The sequence below is a fragment of the Phacochoerus africanus genome, chromosome 8 (assembly GCF_016906955.1).
Source record: "Phacochoerus africanus isolate WHEZ1 chromosome 8, ROS_Pafr_v1, whole genome shotgun sequence".
NCBI classification, from domain to species: domain Eukaryota; kingdom Metazoa; phylum Chordata; class Mammalia; order Artiodactyla; family Suidae; genus Phacochoerus; species Phacochoerus africanus.
Genome location: NC_062551.1, coordinates 33566645 through 33582267, shown reverse-complemented (window position 1 = coordinate 33582267; position 15623 = coordinate 33566645). Strand labels below are relative to the sequence as shown.

Here is a 15623-nt window from a genome sequence, read left to right as displayed (position 1 = left end):
TCAAAACGGAAATGGTTAAATCTACCAAAAAAAAAAAAAATGCAGGTTGAATTTTAGAATCAAAATCAAAAAAAAAAAAAACCAAAAAACCCAAATCCAAACCCAAACCCACACCTTTCAAAGAACCACACAGTTCAGTCTGTATGTTCAGTTCTTCCCTTAAATTTGTTTCGAGAGATTAGACCATGTGTTTGCTGATAAAATTTTTCCAGCAGGATCAAAGTGTACATTTATATACAGACTTTATTAGAGATCTAATGCATCACTGAGGCATTGCATCAACACCAGATTCATATTAAACTGGATATAGAAAATAAGTTAATGCCAGATGAAGACCGCCTAGCAGGGCAACTTGCAATTGCCATAAATGTTACAGCAAGTTTACAGGACTCTAGTCAATTAGTATTTAGTCCCAAAATATAGAAGACCAAAGTTAACGCTTGCATTCTGTTTGCAAAGCAAGGTTATATCACTAATAAATAAGCTTTCTTAGAACTCTAGAAGTGGAACAAGGTATAAAAGAATGTCTTCAGAACGTTGTAGTTCAGAGATCTGGGGGAACCAAGAAGGCCAGGGGGGCTCGGGGCAGGGCGGGGCAGGGGGCAAAAGGAGTAGGAAGCAACCGTGGGTCTCATTGGGGACAGGGGATGCTCCTTCTCCAGCCAGAGTGGCTTTAACTTGTGACGATCTCTTTGCTGTCTTCCACGAAGCGGGTGAAACGGAAGTTGGTTCCGTTCTCACTGCTTGCCATCTTCTCCAGGCCAGCCAGGGGCGCGCTGGGCTCTGAGTTCTGGAGCTTCTCCAGGTTTCCTGTCAGCCCGCTAATAGGTGAGCTGCTCCCGCTGCCCAGGCTGCCAGGAACGGGAGGGACGCCGCCGTTCTGAATGACTGAGATCTCGTTGGCCTTCATGGCCAGCCCGTTGGAGAGCGCTGCTGCATACTGATTCCAGAAATTGGAAGGATCCCCGCTTCCTGACCTGGCCGCCAAATCCTTCTGGAACATTTCTGGGAACTTGACAGGATTGCCTCCTAGAAATGTCATGGGGCCATCCACGGAGAGCCGGCGACCTCGGCGTGCAGGGGTGCTGTTCCACATATGAGTGCCCATGTGTACCTGGGGGGGGGGGTGAAGAGGCGGGGGGGGGCAGGGGAGGAAAAAAAGTGGGGGGGGGGGGGAGGAAGGGAGAAGCTTAATAGTGGAATCTGTCTCAGCTCATATCCCAACACACGACAAGGCGAGGGGCTGTGATGTCTGTTCTTATTATGGGCCCGACAGTGGGAAGGGGAACGAGCACCCTCCACTCCAGTCTGCGGGTAATAAGGTGTCTGCTCTCTGCAGCCCTGGGCCGCCTCTCCTCTGCCTGGGCAAGGATGCCTTACTTACTCCATTTTTATTACCTGTATTTAGCTTATAATGGCCTCAAGCAAGCCAGTCCGTCGCAGATAGCTCCTTTCAGGGTTAGAATTGTTATGTCCACTCTCATTGCCCTGGTAAGTATTGTATCTGACACCCTTTAGCCTATAAATGTCCTTCTCAGATGGGAAGCAAGTGCCCCTCACTGATTGCCCATTGGAGGGCCCGTGCGTGGAGAGAAAGAGCCAGAAAGTAATTATTCATCTCACATTACTGGCAGCGATCTCTGGAGAAATACTCTGTCAACAGAAAAATGTACACAGTGAGAGGGCTCCTCTGTTGCTCTAGAACTTAAGCATATTTGCTTTCTCTCCAACACAGATCAGGAGGACCTGTTGTATAATCAATTATCATAATACCCATTAGCAGAGCGGTGACGTTACCGTTTTTAGAAAGACAAACCAGGCTGGACTGCAGAGTTATGAAGAAATAGAGGCCCACGCCGCGGAGAACTGTAATTATTAAGTGATACGGGCAGCACACAGGCCGCATGGAGGTCTTTAATCAATACCCCATGGTAACGCCGGGCTGTCTGCCTTGGTAGGTAAAGCAATTCATTTGGTGCACTTAGCGGAGACAACGGAGCTGGGCCGCTGCTCCGCTTAGGTACCAGATTATTCAATGCGCTCTGACCTTCTCCAGGCGGCACAGCCCGCCCCGGTCCCTGCCGGGATCCTGACCTGCACGGGCACCCGCGTGGCTCCGGATCAGCCCCACGCAGCAGGTTCCCTCCAGGAACGCTCTCCCTGACCCTCTGGGCCGAGGACTCTGGGAGCATGCATTACAAACCGTCGGTGGCCGAGGGGGAGAGAGAGGGGGCTGCCGGGGTGGGTCTGGGTGAGGTGCAGATGGAGAGATACCTTAAGATTGCCTTTTGTTGTGAATGCTCTTCCACAAATAGTGCAAGCAAAGGGCTTCTCTCCAGTGTGAGTTCTCTCGTGGATCTGCAGGGCACTCGACGAGGAGAAGGTCTTGCCACATGTGTTGCAGTAGTGCTGTTTGGGGGTTCTCCTGGGCAGAGCTGGGAGCAGAACTGGGGACGTGGCGGCAGAGGAGGACAGAGGCCCCGAAGGAACGTGCCCCGTGGGGGTGTCCTTACTGTCCTGAGGAGTCACATGCACGAAGCCGTTGACCTCTGTCTTGATGAGAGACGCCAACGAGTTGGCGGGAATCACCGCTGAGTTCTGATTGGGGCCAAGGTTGGAACTGGGCTCAAAGAGCTGTGATGGTAGATCTCGCATCTGATGTGTCAACATGTGTTGCTTCAAATTACCCTTGGTGGAAAAGCCACGATTGCAGACTGTGCAAATAAATGGTCTCTCTTTGGTATGACTTCTGTAGTGAATGTCCAAGGCACTCTGACAAGCAAAGGTCTTGCCACAAATGTCGCAAGCAGTGTTTTTAAATTTACCCCGGTCTCTGAACGGGAAGAGGATCCCTAAAGAATCTTCCTTGATGATTTTCTCCGTGTGACTGGATGTCAAGTCCAAAGCCCCACCGTTCACGGGGGTGGGCGACAAGCCATTGGCAAAGTCACTGGCTCCGGCTCTCTGTGGCTTCTCCTCGGCGCTGGGTGACTTGTGGAATTCCTGGGTGCTGTTGGATGGGGACAGAGCCTGCATGGAGGAGGTAGACTCTGAGATGGCCGGGCTGCCAGCACTTTGGCTCTCCATGTCACCACCCACCGAGGACGAGTCGTTGGTCAGCACGTCCCCCTCGACCGACCCGTTCTCCACCGACTTCAGGCTGGCCTGCAGCTGCTCCGCCAGGCCGGCATTGATCATCTTCATCTGGTTTTCCAAAGCGGCGATGCTCGACATCTCGAGAGGCAAAGGCGAGGAAGACAGGCTGTCTTGGGACGCATCCGCGGACTTGGGCGTGTCCGGGATGCTGCCCTCCTGACAGTCTTCCATGTTTTCATCGGAGAAGGTGTCTAGGTCATCAAAGTTCTTCTCATCGAAGGAGCCCGTGTCGGACTCCATGGACTCGGGGTAGCTGTCAGGGACGGGGGTGTTGGGGATCTGGCCCCCCATGTGCATGCGGATGTGCTGCTGTAGGACCACAGCGTTGGTGAACTTCTTCTGGCAGATGGGGCAGGAATGCTGGACTCTGAGTGGCGGCATCGCACGATGGACGCTGTAGTGGGTTTTAAGGTTCCCTTTCGTGGTGAAAGCCCGGCCGCAGATCTTACACTTAAAGGGCCTCTCCCCGGTGTGGGTCCGGTAGTGCATCTTCAGGGCGCTCTGACAACTGAGGACCCGGTGGCAGATGATACACTCGTTGGGGTCCGTGGCCTTCTTGTCAATGTTTTCCACCAGCTGTTGAAGCTTGGACGTCTCTGAGGCCTGAGCTGAGTCCAAGAGTCCCCCGAAGGGAAACTTCGCCTTAAACTGCTCGGACATGAGTGGCAACAAAGGGTTGGTGAACGTGGAGGCACTGCCCGGGCCGCCGTCGGGGGCCAGGGAGCCCAGAGTGCTGGTGCTCACGGCCGGGGCTGAGCTGGGGCCCACGCCGCTGTCTTCGCTTTTGCCACTGGAGGGTGGCCCAGCGGGCGCGTCTGCCTCCTCCGGGAGCCCACCTGGGTTTCTCGGGGCCGGCTCGGGAGCCCCGGAGTCACTTTTGACGGAGCCCGGGGGGCTGGCGGCAGAGTGGCTGATGGGGATGGGGGCTGGCTCTTCGGTCTTGATGAAGGGGGGGAGGCTCGGGAGGGTCGGGGGCAACGGGAGGCCGACGGAGGTGGTCAGGGTGGGCAGGACGGGTTTGGTGTCCAGCCAGCTGGTGACGGGCTTTTCCGGAGGGATGGACATGCCGTAGGGGATGCCGGTACTGGTGGGGATGTTGTCCAAGTGCTCAGGCACCGGGTAGGGGTTCATCTGGATGTGAGGGTACTTCTCTTTGTGGCGCTGAAAGTGGACCTTGAGGTTCCCCTTGGTGGAGAACCTGTTCCCGCAGATGTTACACTTGAAGGGCCTCTCTCCGGTGTGGGAACGGAGGTGGATCTGCAAGGCACTGTCGCTTCCGAAGACCTTCGCGCAGAACCTGCACTTGTGTTTGAAGAACGCCTCGTCGGAAGCGCTTTTCGCGTCGAAGGCGGTGACATTTGGTGGCTTGCTCTTTCTTTGCTGGGCCAAGGCGGACAAGGAGTTTAAATCCTCTGCCGTCGTTCCGATGTTGGGCAAAGGGGTGGGGAAAACCGAGTTAGCAGGGGCCGGCTGAGGTAGAAGTGGATTAGATGCAGGACTCAATAAACTGCTTATTGCGAAAGCTGGTGAGGAGGCTGCTGAGACGGCCGGGTTGCCGGCCTGGGCGGCCCCCGCGCTCGAAGCCGCTTTCTCGGAGGCCGGGGTGGTCACTGCTGCCGCCAAGATGTTAACACTGGGGGAAGAGCCACTGTGGGATGGAAGGATGGTGTTGCCAGAACTGCTCTGAGGTAGCTGGATTGGGGGGAGCTGTTTCACACCGCTGATGCTGGCAGACTGGCTAGCGAGGCTCTGTGCTAACCCAGCTGCTGCCGCCAGCTGCTGAGATAAATGGGAACTTAGGGTGGACAAAGGGTTGGCAGATGTTCGTAAAGTACCTTGAGAAGGACTAGAAGATGCTGGCAAGTCTGCGTTCTGAGACGCCAACAGCAGTATTTGGTGACGAATCTGTTCGATCAGTTGCAGCTGGTGGATCTGCTGCTGCTGCAGAGCTAAGAGCTGCTCCATCAGGGCTGGGACGGCCAGCTTGCCTCCGGAGGCCCCACTGCACCTCGCTTCCTGGGAGAACTGGGCCACCGCCACCTTGGTGCTCTGGAGGTTCTCGATGATGACGTTGCTGTTGATCACCGAGAAGTTGCCCAGTGTTGCCAGGTCCCCAAGTTGAGGTAGAGAGGTTGTGATCGCTGAGGTACCTGTGCAGGAGCTGCTGCTGCTGCTGCTGCTGCTGCTGCTGCTGCTGCTGCAGCTGGGGGGGCCACTGCCGTCGCTGCTGCCACCCAGGGGGCCACTGCTGCCTTTGTTAGCCACCGGGGCCTCCACCTCCATGGACTCTTCCCTGTCCGGCCCGTGGTGTTCTGGAAGGTCGCTGCAGTCTCCTTGCTCTGTTTTGTTAACCGTGTCATTCATTTGTTCATCGGGATGATGGGGAGAGGGACTGGGGGAGAAGGGTTCGGGGGGAGAGGCTGGACTCTCATTTACGATTAAAACGAGTTGGTTTTTCGTGCAGCTCTTCTTGTGGAGCAGAAGATCTGACAATTCAAAGAACTCGGCACAGCACCGGCCGCAAACGTGGGCATCCTTGCTCTTAGCGGTGCGGTTGGGTTGACCCCTCTCCGCGTCTCCTGCAAACGTCAAAAGGAGCGGGGTTAGCGAGGGAGCCAGGACACCTGGAGCCACCTGTGACTTCGAAAAAGGAGAAAGAGGGCGGTCAATTCTTTTTTGCCGGCAAAACTCAAAACTATGGCCCCTGAAGACCAATCAATATTCCCTAAGAACGTTCAGAATTAAATCTTAAGGCTGTTGGAGGACTTCCTATCAATCTGGTATCTCTGAGAGCCCCAGCCTCCAGGTTATCCATCAAAATATAAAATACTATAAACTGCCGACATTGGTGCCTAATGAAATTCCATAGCAAAACATTGATTTCCAATATTTTATACACCGTATTCTCCACTCATCCAGAGAGGGTCCGGCCACCATTCTGAGGACTTATTAGGCTCTTGAGTTTCTGTCAACCCTATTCATTTTCAACTGATTCAAAGATATGTGTGACAGTTTGTTCTGTCACTAAACTAATTTGTAGTCATTCAGGTTCCAATCAGTGGTTGACAAGGGAGAAAAAAAAAAATGCATATCACCAAGCTGAAGACTGACAACTTGGAAATCACCTCCAGCCCCTACCTAGAACCTGAGCTCCTTCTGATCCGTGACAAACACACTTCAGCCACATCAGTAACAAATCCTCCAGACCTTTCAGGACTCAGTTGAATACAAAAGAGAAAGCAACATGCGTGCGTGCGTGCGTGCGTGCGTACACACACACACACGAGAAACACAGCGATCATAATCCGTTTCAAGGCCTGCCTGGCACCTATACATCATCCCATGGCATGTTCATTTTTAAAATTAATGCAATCATGGCTACCATTCTACTAACTGAGGACTATATGCCACTATGCTCCAAATGGCAACGTTATGCCTCTAAATATTTCATTAAAAGTGCTCTTTCTATCTGTAAAAACTGGCATGAGATTTACGTTTCTGATTACACATCAACTTAAAGAAGGATGTGCAGTTAAGGGGAAGCAAAGAAATAATTCTTGGTTTCCAGTTTGGAAATGCTTTGCAATTCTCCTGGTCTGAATGTCTTTAAAAACAGTTTGCTCTTAACTGTTATCAATTGTTTAACAGATTGTCCTGAACTTTTCATTATAAAATCCCTTTATTTCATGTTTGTTTCCACTGGTTGCTCAGATTTCTTCTCACTAAGATCCATTTGTAAATTAAACATAAAAATCTCCAACTCCAAGCTAACATCCTATTCAAAGACAGGATGGCGTCCCATTGTTTGCCCAGCATGGGGAACACCAACTTCTGTTGTACAAATGGTGTGTGGTCATCTCTGAAGGCTGTGGAGGAAAAAAAAAAAAAAAACTGTTTAATTCAAGGATTACCTCCCTGCATGCTTTTCTGCAGAACTGAATCAGATAATAGTTAGTTTCCATGACTTCCAAATTGAATCTCCCAGAAAACTTGCAGGGGGAGAAAAAAAAAAAAACTAATTGCAAATATGAATAAATGCAATCTCAAAATGCTGCTTTTCCAGGACACTTAAGAGTCAACTCAAAAGAGCCAGCATTTGCCTCTTTGTAGTAAACATTTTTTTTTAAAGAAAAAGCCTGAGTAGTTTTGCCTTCCAGAAAATATAATTAATACCCTGATACTAACTTCTGAAAATTCCTTAACTCTCTTTGCCTTGAGTGATGCTGAAGCTGATTAGAAGCCCTGGTAAAGTACGCCAAATGTATGCACACTGGGAGTGTTATTTGGGCAGCTAAGTTATACTTAACAAGCTAGCTTTCCTAATACCCATCTTTTAATCTCCGCAAGGGTATAGTGCAAAATGCATTAACAATACCAAACAAATCTTAAGTTGTGGCAGAAAATACCAATAATGATTCCGTTTTAATTGAATGTTTAATCATCCTAACTGGCACAGGATTCCTATGCACATTCAAGGTGCTGTTTGAAACCCTTTCTGTCTCTCTCTCTCTGCCTTAAAATAATATAAACAAAATATTAAACGAAATTTGCTAAAGTTATGTTGCTTAACTCGGGACAAAAATAATGTGACAAAAATTCTGTTGAAAGCTTCGTATTTTGACAACCAATTTTAAATGATGCATCCATTTCAGACGCTTATTTTAAACTAGGAAATGCAATTCCTAATATATTCAACAGAAATGTTATTTCTTTCTCTTTGCACATTTCCATATGTAATGGTTATGTTTCCATCTACTTTTACAGCCAATTATGAAGGAACAAAAGCTATTCTGTTTGTTCACACATTTTCAACAAAATGCATTAAAACTATTATGTCAGCATGTTCTATTAAGCTCTGCATTCAGTGGAAAATACTTTTCAACCAGCTCACATTTATCAAAACATAAAGCCACTTTAAAACACAGTTTTGCTTGGTCAGCTGGGCTTAGACAAATAATGACAGATTCAGAACTAAATAACTAGCCAGGGAAATCAGAAAACTGACTTCATCAATTGTACACATTACAATGTAGTTGCTTCAAATATTTAGCACATCTGTGCTCACGATTAAAGGGCATTTTAATTCTTTATAACGTGCAAACATCTGATATTCTCATAATATATAGAGAAAATAAAAGGAAGGTTACTTTGCAGGAGTTAGCTGATTATTACTTTCCTGGGCTCGAATTCTCCATTTGTGCTGCTTCAAGACTCACTTGAGAATTTTTAAGTTTTTCAACCTGAACATTTTTATATTTAGGATTGTGCTAACTGGATGGAAAATATAGACACTTAAAAAAAAAAGTCTGCTTGCTTCTAAGAAAGAGACTGTGTTACAAGAGCTGCCCATGTTTTAGCTTTGATTTTCACAACATTTTAATAAGCTGACATTCGGTCTCACTGCAGAGTCAACTAATTTAATTTCTTGATGTTTATGAACACCAAGAAAAAAAAACTTGATATGTATTTTGATTTATTTCAAAAGCAGGTGTGGCTCCACTATTATAGTTCTTAACTTTAAATCTATCTGCATTCTGAACAGAATTCCAGTGAAACAGGGTTATAAAAAAAAAAAAAAAAAAAAAAGACCAAACACCAGGACTAGTTTGAATCTTTAACTACCAAAGGAAATATTTTAAGTTGTGAAAAGACACACACACACACACACACACACACACACACACACACGTTCTAATTCATTTTTCTGACCGTCTGGTATCTTCTATCTCTCTCAAGAATCTGTTACACAGGACTGCAACCGGTGACCCCATTATAGTAAATAAATACAGTTGCCTCGTTCCCTGTACTATGGGGAAAATAATATTCCAGAGTCTCTTCTATGGATTTTGCATGCAAATGAAAAGTAATTTTGTAACTGTGGTCATACAGGAAAATTTCAGAAGTAGTGGTTTTCTAACTATGTACACACAAAGAGATATATGTGGAATTTTCTGGGGTTCTCCCCCCCCACCTCTGAGTCAGGGAAGGAGGTGGTGAACTTGTAGCTCCATCCTATTTATATGAAAATCCCAGATGTTTGGGTTCTTTGGGTGCTATTTAGGTACTTGATGCCCAATTCAAATGTGTCAGTTTTTCATCCTCTGAACTCAACACTGCGGAACAGGAGGCAGAAAATTAAAGTGTGCCAGTCTGTCTGTCTGCTGAGAAAACAAAAATAAAACTATGTCCCACACGGAAAGGTTTCACCAGCCAGGGGGAAAAAAAAAAAGAAAGAAAGAAACAAACCAAAACAAAACAACAGCCCCACTGTACCACGTTTAGGGTTCTTTTTTGGAGTTCCTCGGCAAGACCCCTCGTGGTGTTGCTTCCCATCACCTTCCGAGCACATTAACATTTTTCATAAAACCTCTCAAGATTGTGATGTTGGAACCTGCAGTATTCACAGGCTGCTCCTCTTTCGTAGGCCAATTTAGAAAGCCTATCACAAACATTTTTGATTGATTGGTCTTTTATCTTTTTTTTTTTTTTTCGGTTTGGTTTTGTTTTTCCTTTTCCTTTCACGGACCTGGGAAAAGCCTGCATCTGAATGTCCAGCTTAAGATTCCAAAGCAATTTTAAACACCAGCTCATATGCTCTGCATATTTTCTGTAGCGTCTTAAGGTTTGTCCTGTGGAAGATGCGACCAAATGCCACATTTTACTGGCCCCCTTCAAGCTCCCTCCGTGTTGTGAGCAGGATTAGGAGATTCTCGGGTGGAAGGCTACAAGGGAAATCTCTGAAAAAAAAAAATAATAACAACACGGACAAGACAGTCCTTTGAAAATCGTGATAACCAGCCCACCTAATGTACACAATAAATGAAAGGGGAAAATGTCTTCCCTTTGGATGAATCAAACTGAACACTAGATGGGGTTCCAGTTGCAAGGGTTTGTTCAAAAACTTCTTTGTGGCTTTCCTATTCCAGTGACGCGTAAAAGAAACTGCTTAAGGCGAGATCTAAACTTTGACTACATAAACATTGGCAAAGGCACAAGAAACTAAATCCCTGTTGTTTGAGGGTAAAACTGAGCTATGGGAACTACCTGTCAATCTTCCCCTTTGGGGGTCTGGCATCTGAGGGTGACAGGGGAATAAGGTTAGGAAAAGAAGCCAAGCTGATAAGGTGAAACTAAAATAAACTAGGAACTTCCTGCTAAGTGACTAGCAAGACTCAATTTGGGGGTCACTGGGAAGATACCGAAGGACATATTATGATCTGGACCTTGTCACCTCTGCATGGGAGGAGGCTAGCAAAGGTTAAAACAGCTCGACACATCTAGGTTTTCCAAAGCCTGGCACACCAACTTTTTTTTTCTCTTGGAGGGGGAGGGGTGCTGGTTCTCAGGCTAATTCACCCTCTCCTTCGCGCCACTGCTGAATGACTGCTGTTTTGGTCATCTAAGAATATTCTGGAAGATAGGGCTAGCGGGATCAGGAGATACCCTCGAAAAACCGAACTAAGCCTGCAGGAGGAATTGGTGCTGGTGATTCCACTGAGCTTGGCTTTTCACAGTTTCAAAAAAACTGAACTGCGAGGCTGCCTAGATTTCCCCCAGGTTTTTTTTCGGGCAGATCTCTGCATTCAAATGTGGGGTTTCTGCTTTCTAAAGGACTGGTGGCCAAGACAACTTGCTACCCGCAAAAGTACAGAGAAATGAAAGAAAGCTCCCAAAGAATAACCTATAAATTGGCACTCGTGCCTATACTATAAACCATAGGTGAACCTGGACATAAAATAAACCACAAAACATTCAATATCGCAAGTCCACCTTCAGCCGCCCTCTCTTGCATCCAACGACCCTTTGCTCGTTTTGTGTGCATTTGTGACATTTTAGAAAGTATGTACAGCCTGAAGCAAGTCCCCTCAAACAGTCTGCATGTTCTCATCCAGAATCTTCCATTATGCCACAAACTTAAAGTTAGCCTGATTAAATATGAATTCTTTCCAACTGCCTTATCTTGCAGGTGTCGGTTTTTCAAAAAAAACCAATTCGTTAGAGTTCTCTCTAACCTTTTGGGCCCAGAAATCAATGTGTTGCCATTAAGCTGCTCACAATGAGTAAATTACTTTGGTAAATAATAGAATTTCATTATTAATATAAATAAGAGCAATTTTTATGATACTTTAGAGGAGAGGCAATGTTTCATCTGCAGTTCATGGTGTTTTTATCTTTCTTCCAATATTATCTTTTCCTTGGGAAAGCTGAGCACAGAAACACTTTCTTAATAAATGAATGCAGACTGAGTGGGCCATCCATGTAGTTCCAGGAGTCTTAAAAAACACCACCCAAGGAAGAAAAACCCAACACACACACGAAACACACACCCTACAGCCCCCCTGAAATCCAAATCTTTAGAAAAGAACCTACATACAAAATCATTCAATTTTAATGTTCCCTTTCCTAAGAATTATTTATCTCGGTAAAGAATGTTCCCAATGGCAGTCTTCTTTCTATAAGTAATTTGAGACTTGTTGAATATCATTTAAGAGACAAGAAATATGTACTACAATCTTGGTTTTGTAAGAAGCAGAAAAATTTCTCAAGTTTATTTTGGGGCATTAGAGCTGCACTAAAGTAGAATGAAAATGTGAATATCATAAGACTGATCAAATAATCTTTTCCTGAACTTGTTCCGATGAACAAGTTTCATCGGGCTGTTGAGCCTGGCTCGGGTTTTCTTTGTACACACGCACACACTCAAAACACACACAGGCGTGATAGGCAGCATAGCAAGCCTGGCTGCTCCCAGCCTTGGGAGTCCCCTCTTTCAGGGCTAGTGTAACTGGGGTCTACAAACTTTTCTGGGTCCCCTCTGGGCAGAAGTTACGGAACTAGAGGAGCCAGCCTCTGCTGAGAGCAGCAACTGGATGGAATTTTGTTATCTTCAACATTTCATGTGCCACATTTTAAGCCCATCTCAAGATTACAACATTGTAAACCAACTATATCCCAATAAATTAAAAAAAAAAAAAGAAAAAGTAACCATGCTGTTTACGTAGAGGTTTATCTTCTAAAAATACAGCCACCTTGATATAGGTGAAGAAGAAGGGGGGAAAAAAAAAAAAAAACCCGCAAACTAAAAACAAAAAAAACTCGGAGCCCCAGGAAGTCCTTGAGGTGTGTGTTCTGTGTGGAGGGAAGAACGGAGATTTCTGAATACACTGCAGAAAAGGGGGTGACTCTTTAAGGTAACTTTGAGGCATGTCAGGTTCCCTTCTCTGTGTCTCTCAACTAGTAAGGTGCAAGGCCCTTCTGTAAATCAGACATGGAGAAGGATTAGTTGTGTACTAATATTATTACAACATACTAAATCCTGTAACCCTATTACAAAATCTACCCTCTAGGCAGCTTCTCCCAAACTTATTGTTCAACCATGTAAATACAGTCATAACCTAAAACCATTACAACTGGAGAAAAAGAGAGGGGGGCGGGGAGAGGTGAGAAAGGGGGCTGGGAGGGGAGTGTTTCCTAAGATGCCTAACAGTTTACTGCTTCTTAGGACAATGAACCAGCTTTGGGGGCGATAAAAAAGAAAGAAAGGAAAAAAAAAAAAAGAGAAGAAAGGGCGGAAGGAAGGAAAGAAGGAAAAAAGTAAAAGAAAAAAAAGAGAAAGGAGACTTGATGCAGTTACTTAATGAAGTTACCTCAACGCTCAAAGAAACTAAAAAAATAAAAGTCCTAATAAATAATAATGGTCAGAGGTAGTGAACTCTTTTTATGCCATGGCTTTATGAGAAGCCTTAACTATTAAAAATTCCAGATTCAGAAGGCAACAGCAAAAAGGCAAAGATCTACGGAGCATCAATTCTCCACGAAGCCCGAGTCTTTATTTTGAAAATATATAAAATCAGCACACATTAAAAAAAAAAAAAAAAAAAAACACCAAAAACCTCTTTCTTCTCCTCCAGTTAGTTAGGTTTGTCCTCTACAAATTGTGCACTTTCACGGTATTACGGGTGCGGAAGGTCTCACCAGAAACTTTGGGAAAAGATGTGTGGGGACGAGATGCAGAAGAAACCAGCTGAGAAAACCGGGAAAAAGACTGTTACAGCGGCCTTTGGTAATTTCACCTCCATGGACCCGGACCTCGCCTGGGGTGGAAAGCGGGGATCAGAGGTTCTTTTCAGAGGACTGAGTAATCGCAGGGCTCTGGGAAAGGCTGGAGGCTTGAGAAAGTGCTGGGGTGAAGGGGACAAATACTGTAAACAAATGTCTTAAGCGGTCTCGGTTCTCCCCAATTTCTTAACAGGGACCCCTATACCAGGAGTCCCCTTTCCGGACAGCCAGGGTAAAGGGGCGGTGGGTTTCCCTTCGCGTCTCTGCCCGGGTTCGGCGCGGTTCCCTGCGTCCCAGCTCCGCTGAGAAGCAGGCCTCTAAGGAAGGCCCCGGGGACCACGGGGCCCAGGCGGCCGCAGAGTTGAGTGCACTGAGAAGGTGCCCACCAAATGGCAGCTTCGGAGTTCTAAGGGGTCCAGCCCCCTCCTCCACACCCCAAATTGACGCCCGGGACTGGTGCATCCCAAGAGGCGTCTGGAGTCTCGGGGACCGCTCCTGGGGGACGGGGTTTGGGCAGAGAGATACCCCTCGTCCTTCTGCACCCAGAAGAGAACTGTGCTGGGGAACCGAGCCCGGGCTCCGCTCCATCGCCTCCGGCCCTGGGCCTGGGAGCTCGGGAGACCCCAAAGTGAAACACCTTTAGGGGTAAAGAGGGATTCGAGGGGTGCTCCCACCGTACCCCCCAATTCCCTGTCCGGATCTCTCCCTCTCTCTGCCTTAGCTCCCTCACACAAACTTTGTTCTGGACTTCTTAATTCCCTTAGGGACCCGGCAGTTGTCGCCTCCGTCGGAGGAAGCAAGTGCCTCTGTTTTAGGGGGATTCTCTGGCGACTAGATAGTCCCCCAGCTCTGAAAAACGACCCTTACCACTCCTGGAAGTGCAAGATACCACGATCCTCAGCGAGAGCTGACCGAGTCTAAAGATTACTTGGGGGCTGGCGGGGGTGGGGTGGGGAATGCATGTATTGGCAGAAGAGATGCGGGGGTAAACTTGGGTAGAGGGACCCCGACACTTTCCCCCAGTCTTCCCGAAGTCTGCCTGGGGAGCAACTAGCTGCAAAGAGCTCTCTCCACCCGGGCCTCCACCCCAGCATATCAGGCGCGAGCGCCGGTACACAGGTCCCCATCTTCTTGCAGCTCTGAACTCCCAAAGGCACCCCATTCCCTCGCGCGGAGCCCAGGAGGGTGGGAGGGTTGGGGACCCGGGGGGAGCGCGGCGCTGGGAGCTCCCCCAAAGCTCCGAGTTCAGCCCGGAACATAAAGTAAACTTCCTTCCCGAAGGCAGCAGGGCCAGGGCGGCGGAGGCCAGGCCGGGGCCCCGGGCGCCCGCGGGAGAGCGCGTGGAGCTCCGCGCAGTCAGGCGCCCGCCGGCCTCTGCCCGCACCCCAAGTCCCGCCGGACACCCGGGCCCCAGCCACGGTTCAGCGGGTCCCGGGCTCCGCTCCCGGGATAAGCTGGGACAGAGGAACAAGGCCGGCGTGCCCTCTCTCCTCCCCCCAGGAGGACCCAACAACTCCGGAAAGATCCTGCGGAGAGAAGTGTTTGCTTTCCCCGGGGCAGGAGGGGGAAGCCCAGCAAAGGCAAATTGAAAATTGAAAAGAAAAAAAAATTGCCGAGTCAAAAAGGCCAGCGGGGACTCGGCGGCGGCGGCGACCGCGGGGCGGTGGGCGCGGGGGCCGGACGCGTGTGCGTGGATCCAAGTGTGCGTGAGTGTGAGTGCCAGTGCGTGTGTGCGCGTGTGTGTGTCCGCGGCGCGGGCCGGAGCACTCACCATCTCGCCGGGGGAGCGAGGCCACTTCGGGGTCGGATTGGAAATGTTGAGGCTTCGCTTGCTTCCTCCGCGACATGCTGGCTCAAACATCAGCTGGGGCAGAATAAAAAATTACTAAAAAAAAATCTTCTCAAAATTACGGAAATCGAGCGGCGGCGGCGGCGGCGGCTCCCCCCGCCCGCCGGCCCGCCCGCCCCCTCCCCGGCTCCCCGGCCCCGGGCGCAGCGCGCATGTGTCCTGCTATAATTATGATTATCAATAATGCATTGCGATTAATCATAGAGGGGCTCTTTGAAAGGCGATTGGCACCGGGCCAGCGCTATTCAAACCCGCTCGCCTTAATCAATTAGTTCGTGATTTGCTGCAGACCCCTGTCTCTCCGCGCGCTGGCCCAATAAGCCGGCCGCGGGGCTGGCTCTGCGCTCCGCGCCGCCCGACACTGGGTTAACCCTCTTCGCGACCGCCCGGGACTCCGCGGCCGGGCCGCCGGGGGCCTGCCTCCTCGCCTCTGCGCACCCAGCGCCCCGGCCCGCGCCCCCCCCCCCCCGCCCTCGCTCCCCCCCCCCCATCCCGGGCTGGGCCGACCCAAATTAGCATGCCCTCCCCGGAATTAAGCCTCTCGGGGTAGGGGGTGGGG

General features: G+C 48.8%; 1 protein-coding gene across 1 annotated transcript; it reads right to left on the bottom strand.

Annotated features, from left to right (window-relative positions):
- Nucleotides 1-225: 225 nt before the first annotated feature.
- SALL1 (spalt like transcription factor 1) lies at nt 226-15126 on the bottom strand. Its single transcript, XM_047792764.1, has 3 exons — nt 14987-15126; nt 2275-5735; nt 226-1114 (listed from the first exon to the last, which is right to left on the bottom strand). Exons 1-3 carry the CDS (start codon nt 15060-15062, stop codon nt 674-676), a joined length of 3978 nt encoding a protein of 1325 aa, XP_047648720.1. The 5' UTR covers nt 15063-15126; the 3' UTR covers nt 226-673.
- Between the last annotated feature and the right edge of the window lie 497 nt (nt 15127-15623).

Excerpts from the sequence above, each read along its gene's own strand:
- SALL1 (XM_047792764.1), bottom strand. The coding sequence starts at position 15,062 with ATGTCGCGGAGGAAGCAAGCGAAGCCTCAACATTTCCAATCCGACCCC. Across the intron at positions 5,736-14,986 it reads CTCGCTCCCCCGGCGAGATG|GAGACGCGGAGAGGGGTCAA; the intron begins GTGAGTGCTCCG and ends TGACGTTTGCAG. Across the intron at positions 1,115-2,274 it reads CAACAAAAGGCAATCTTAAG|GTACACATGGGCACTCATAT; the intron begins GTATCTCTCCAT and ends CCCCCCCCCCAG.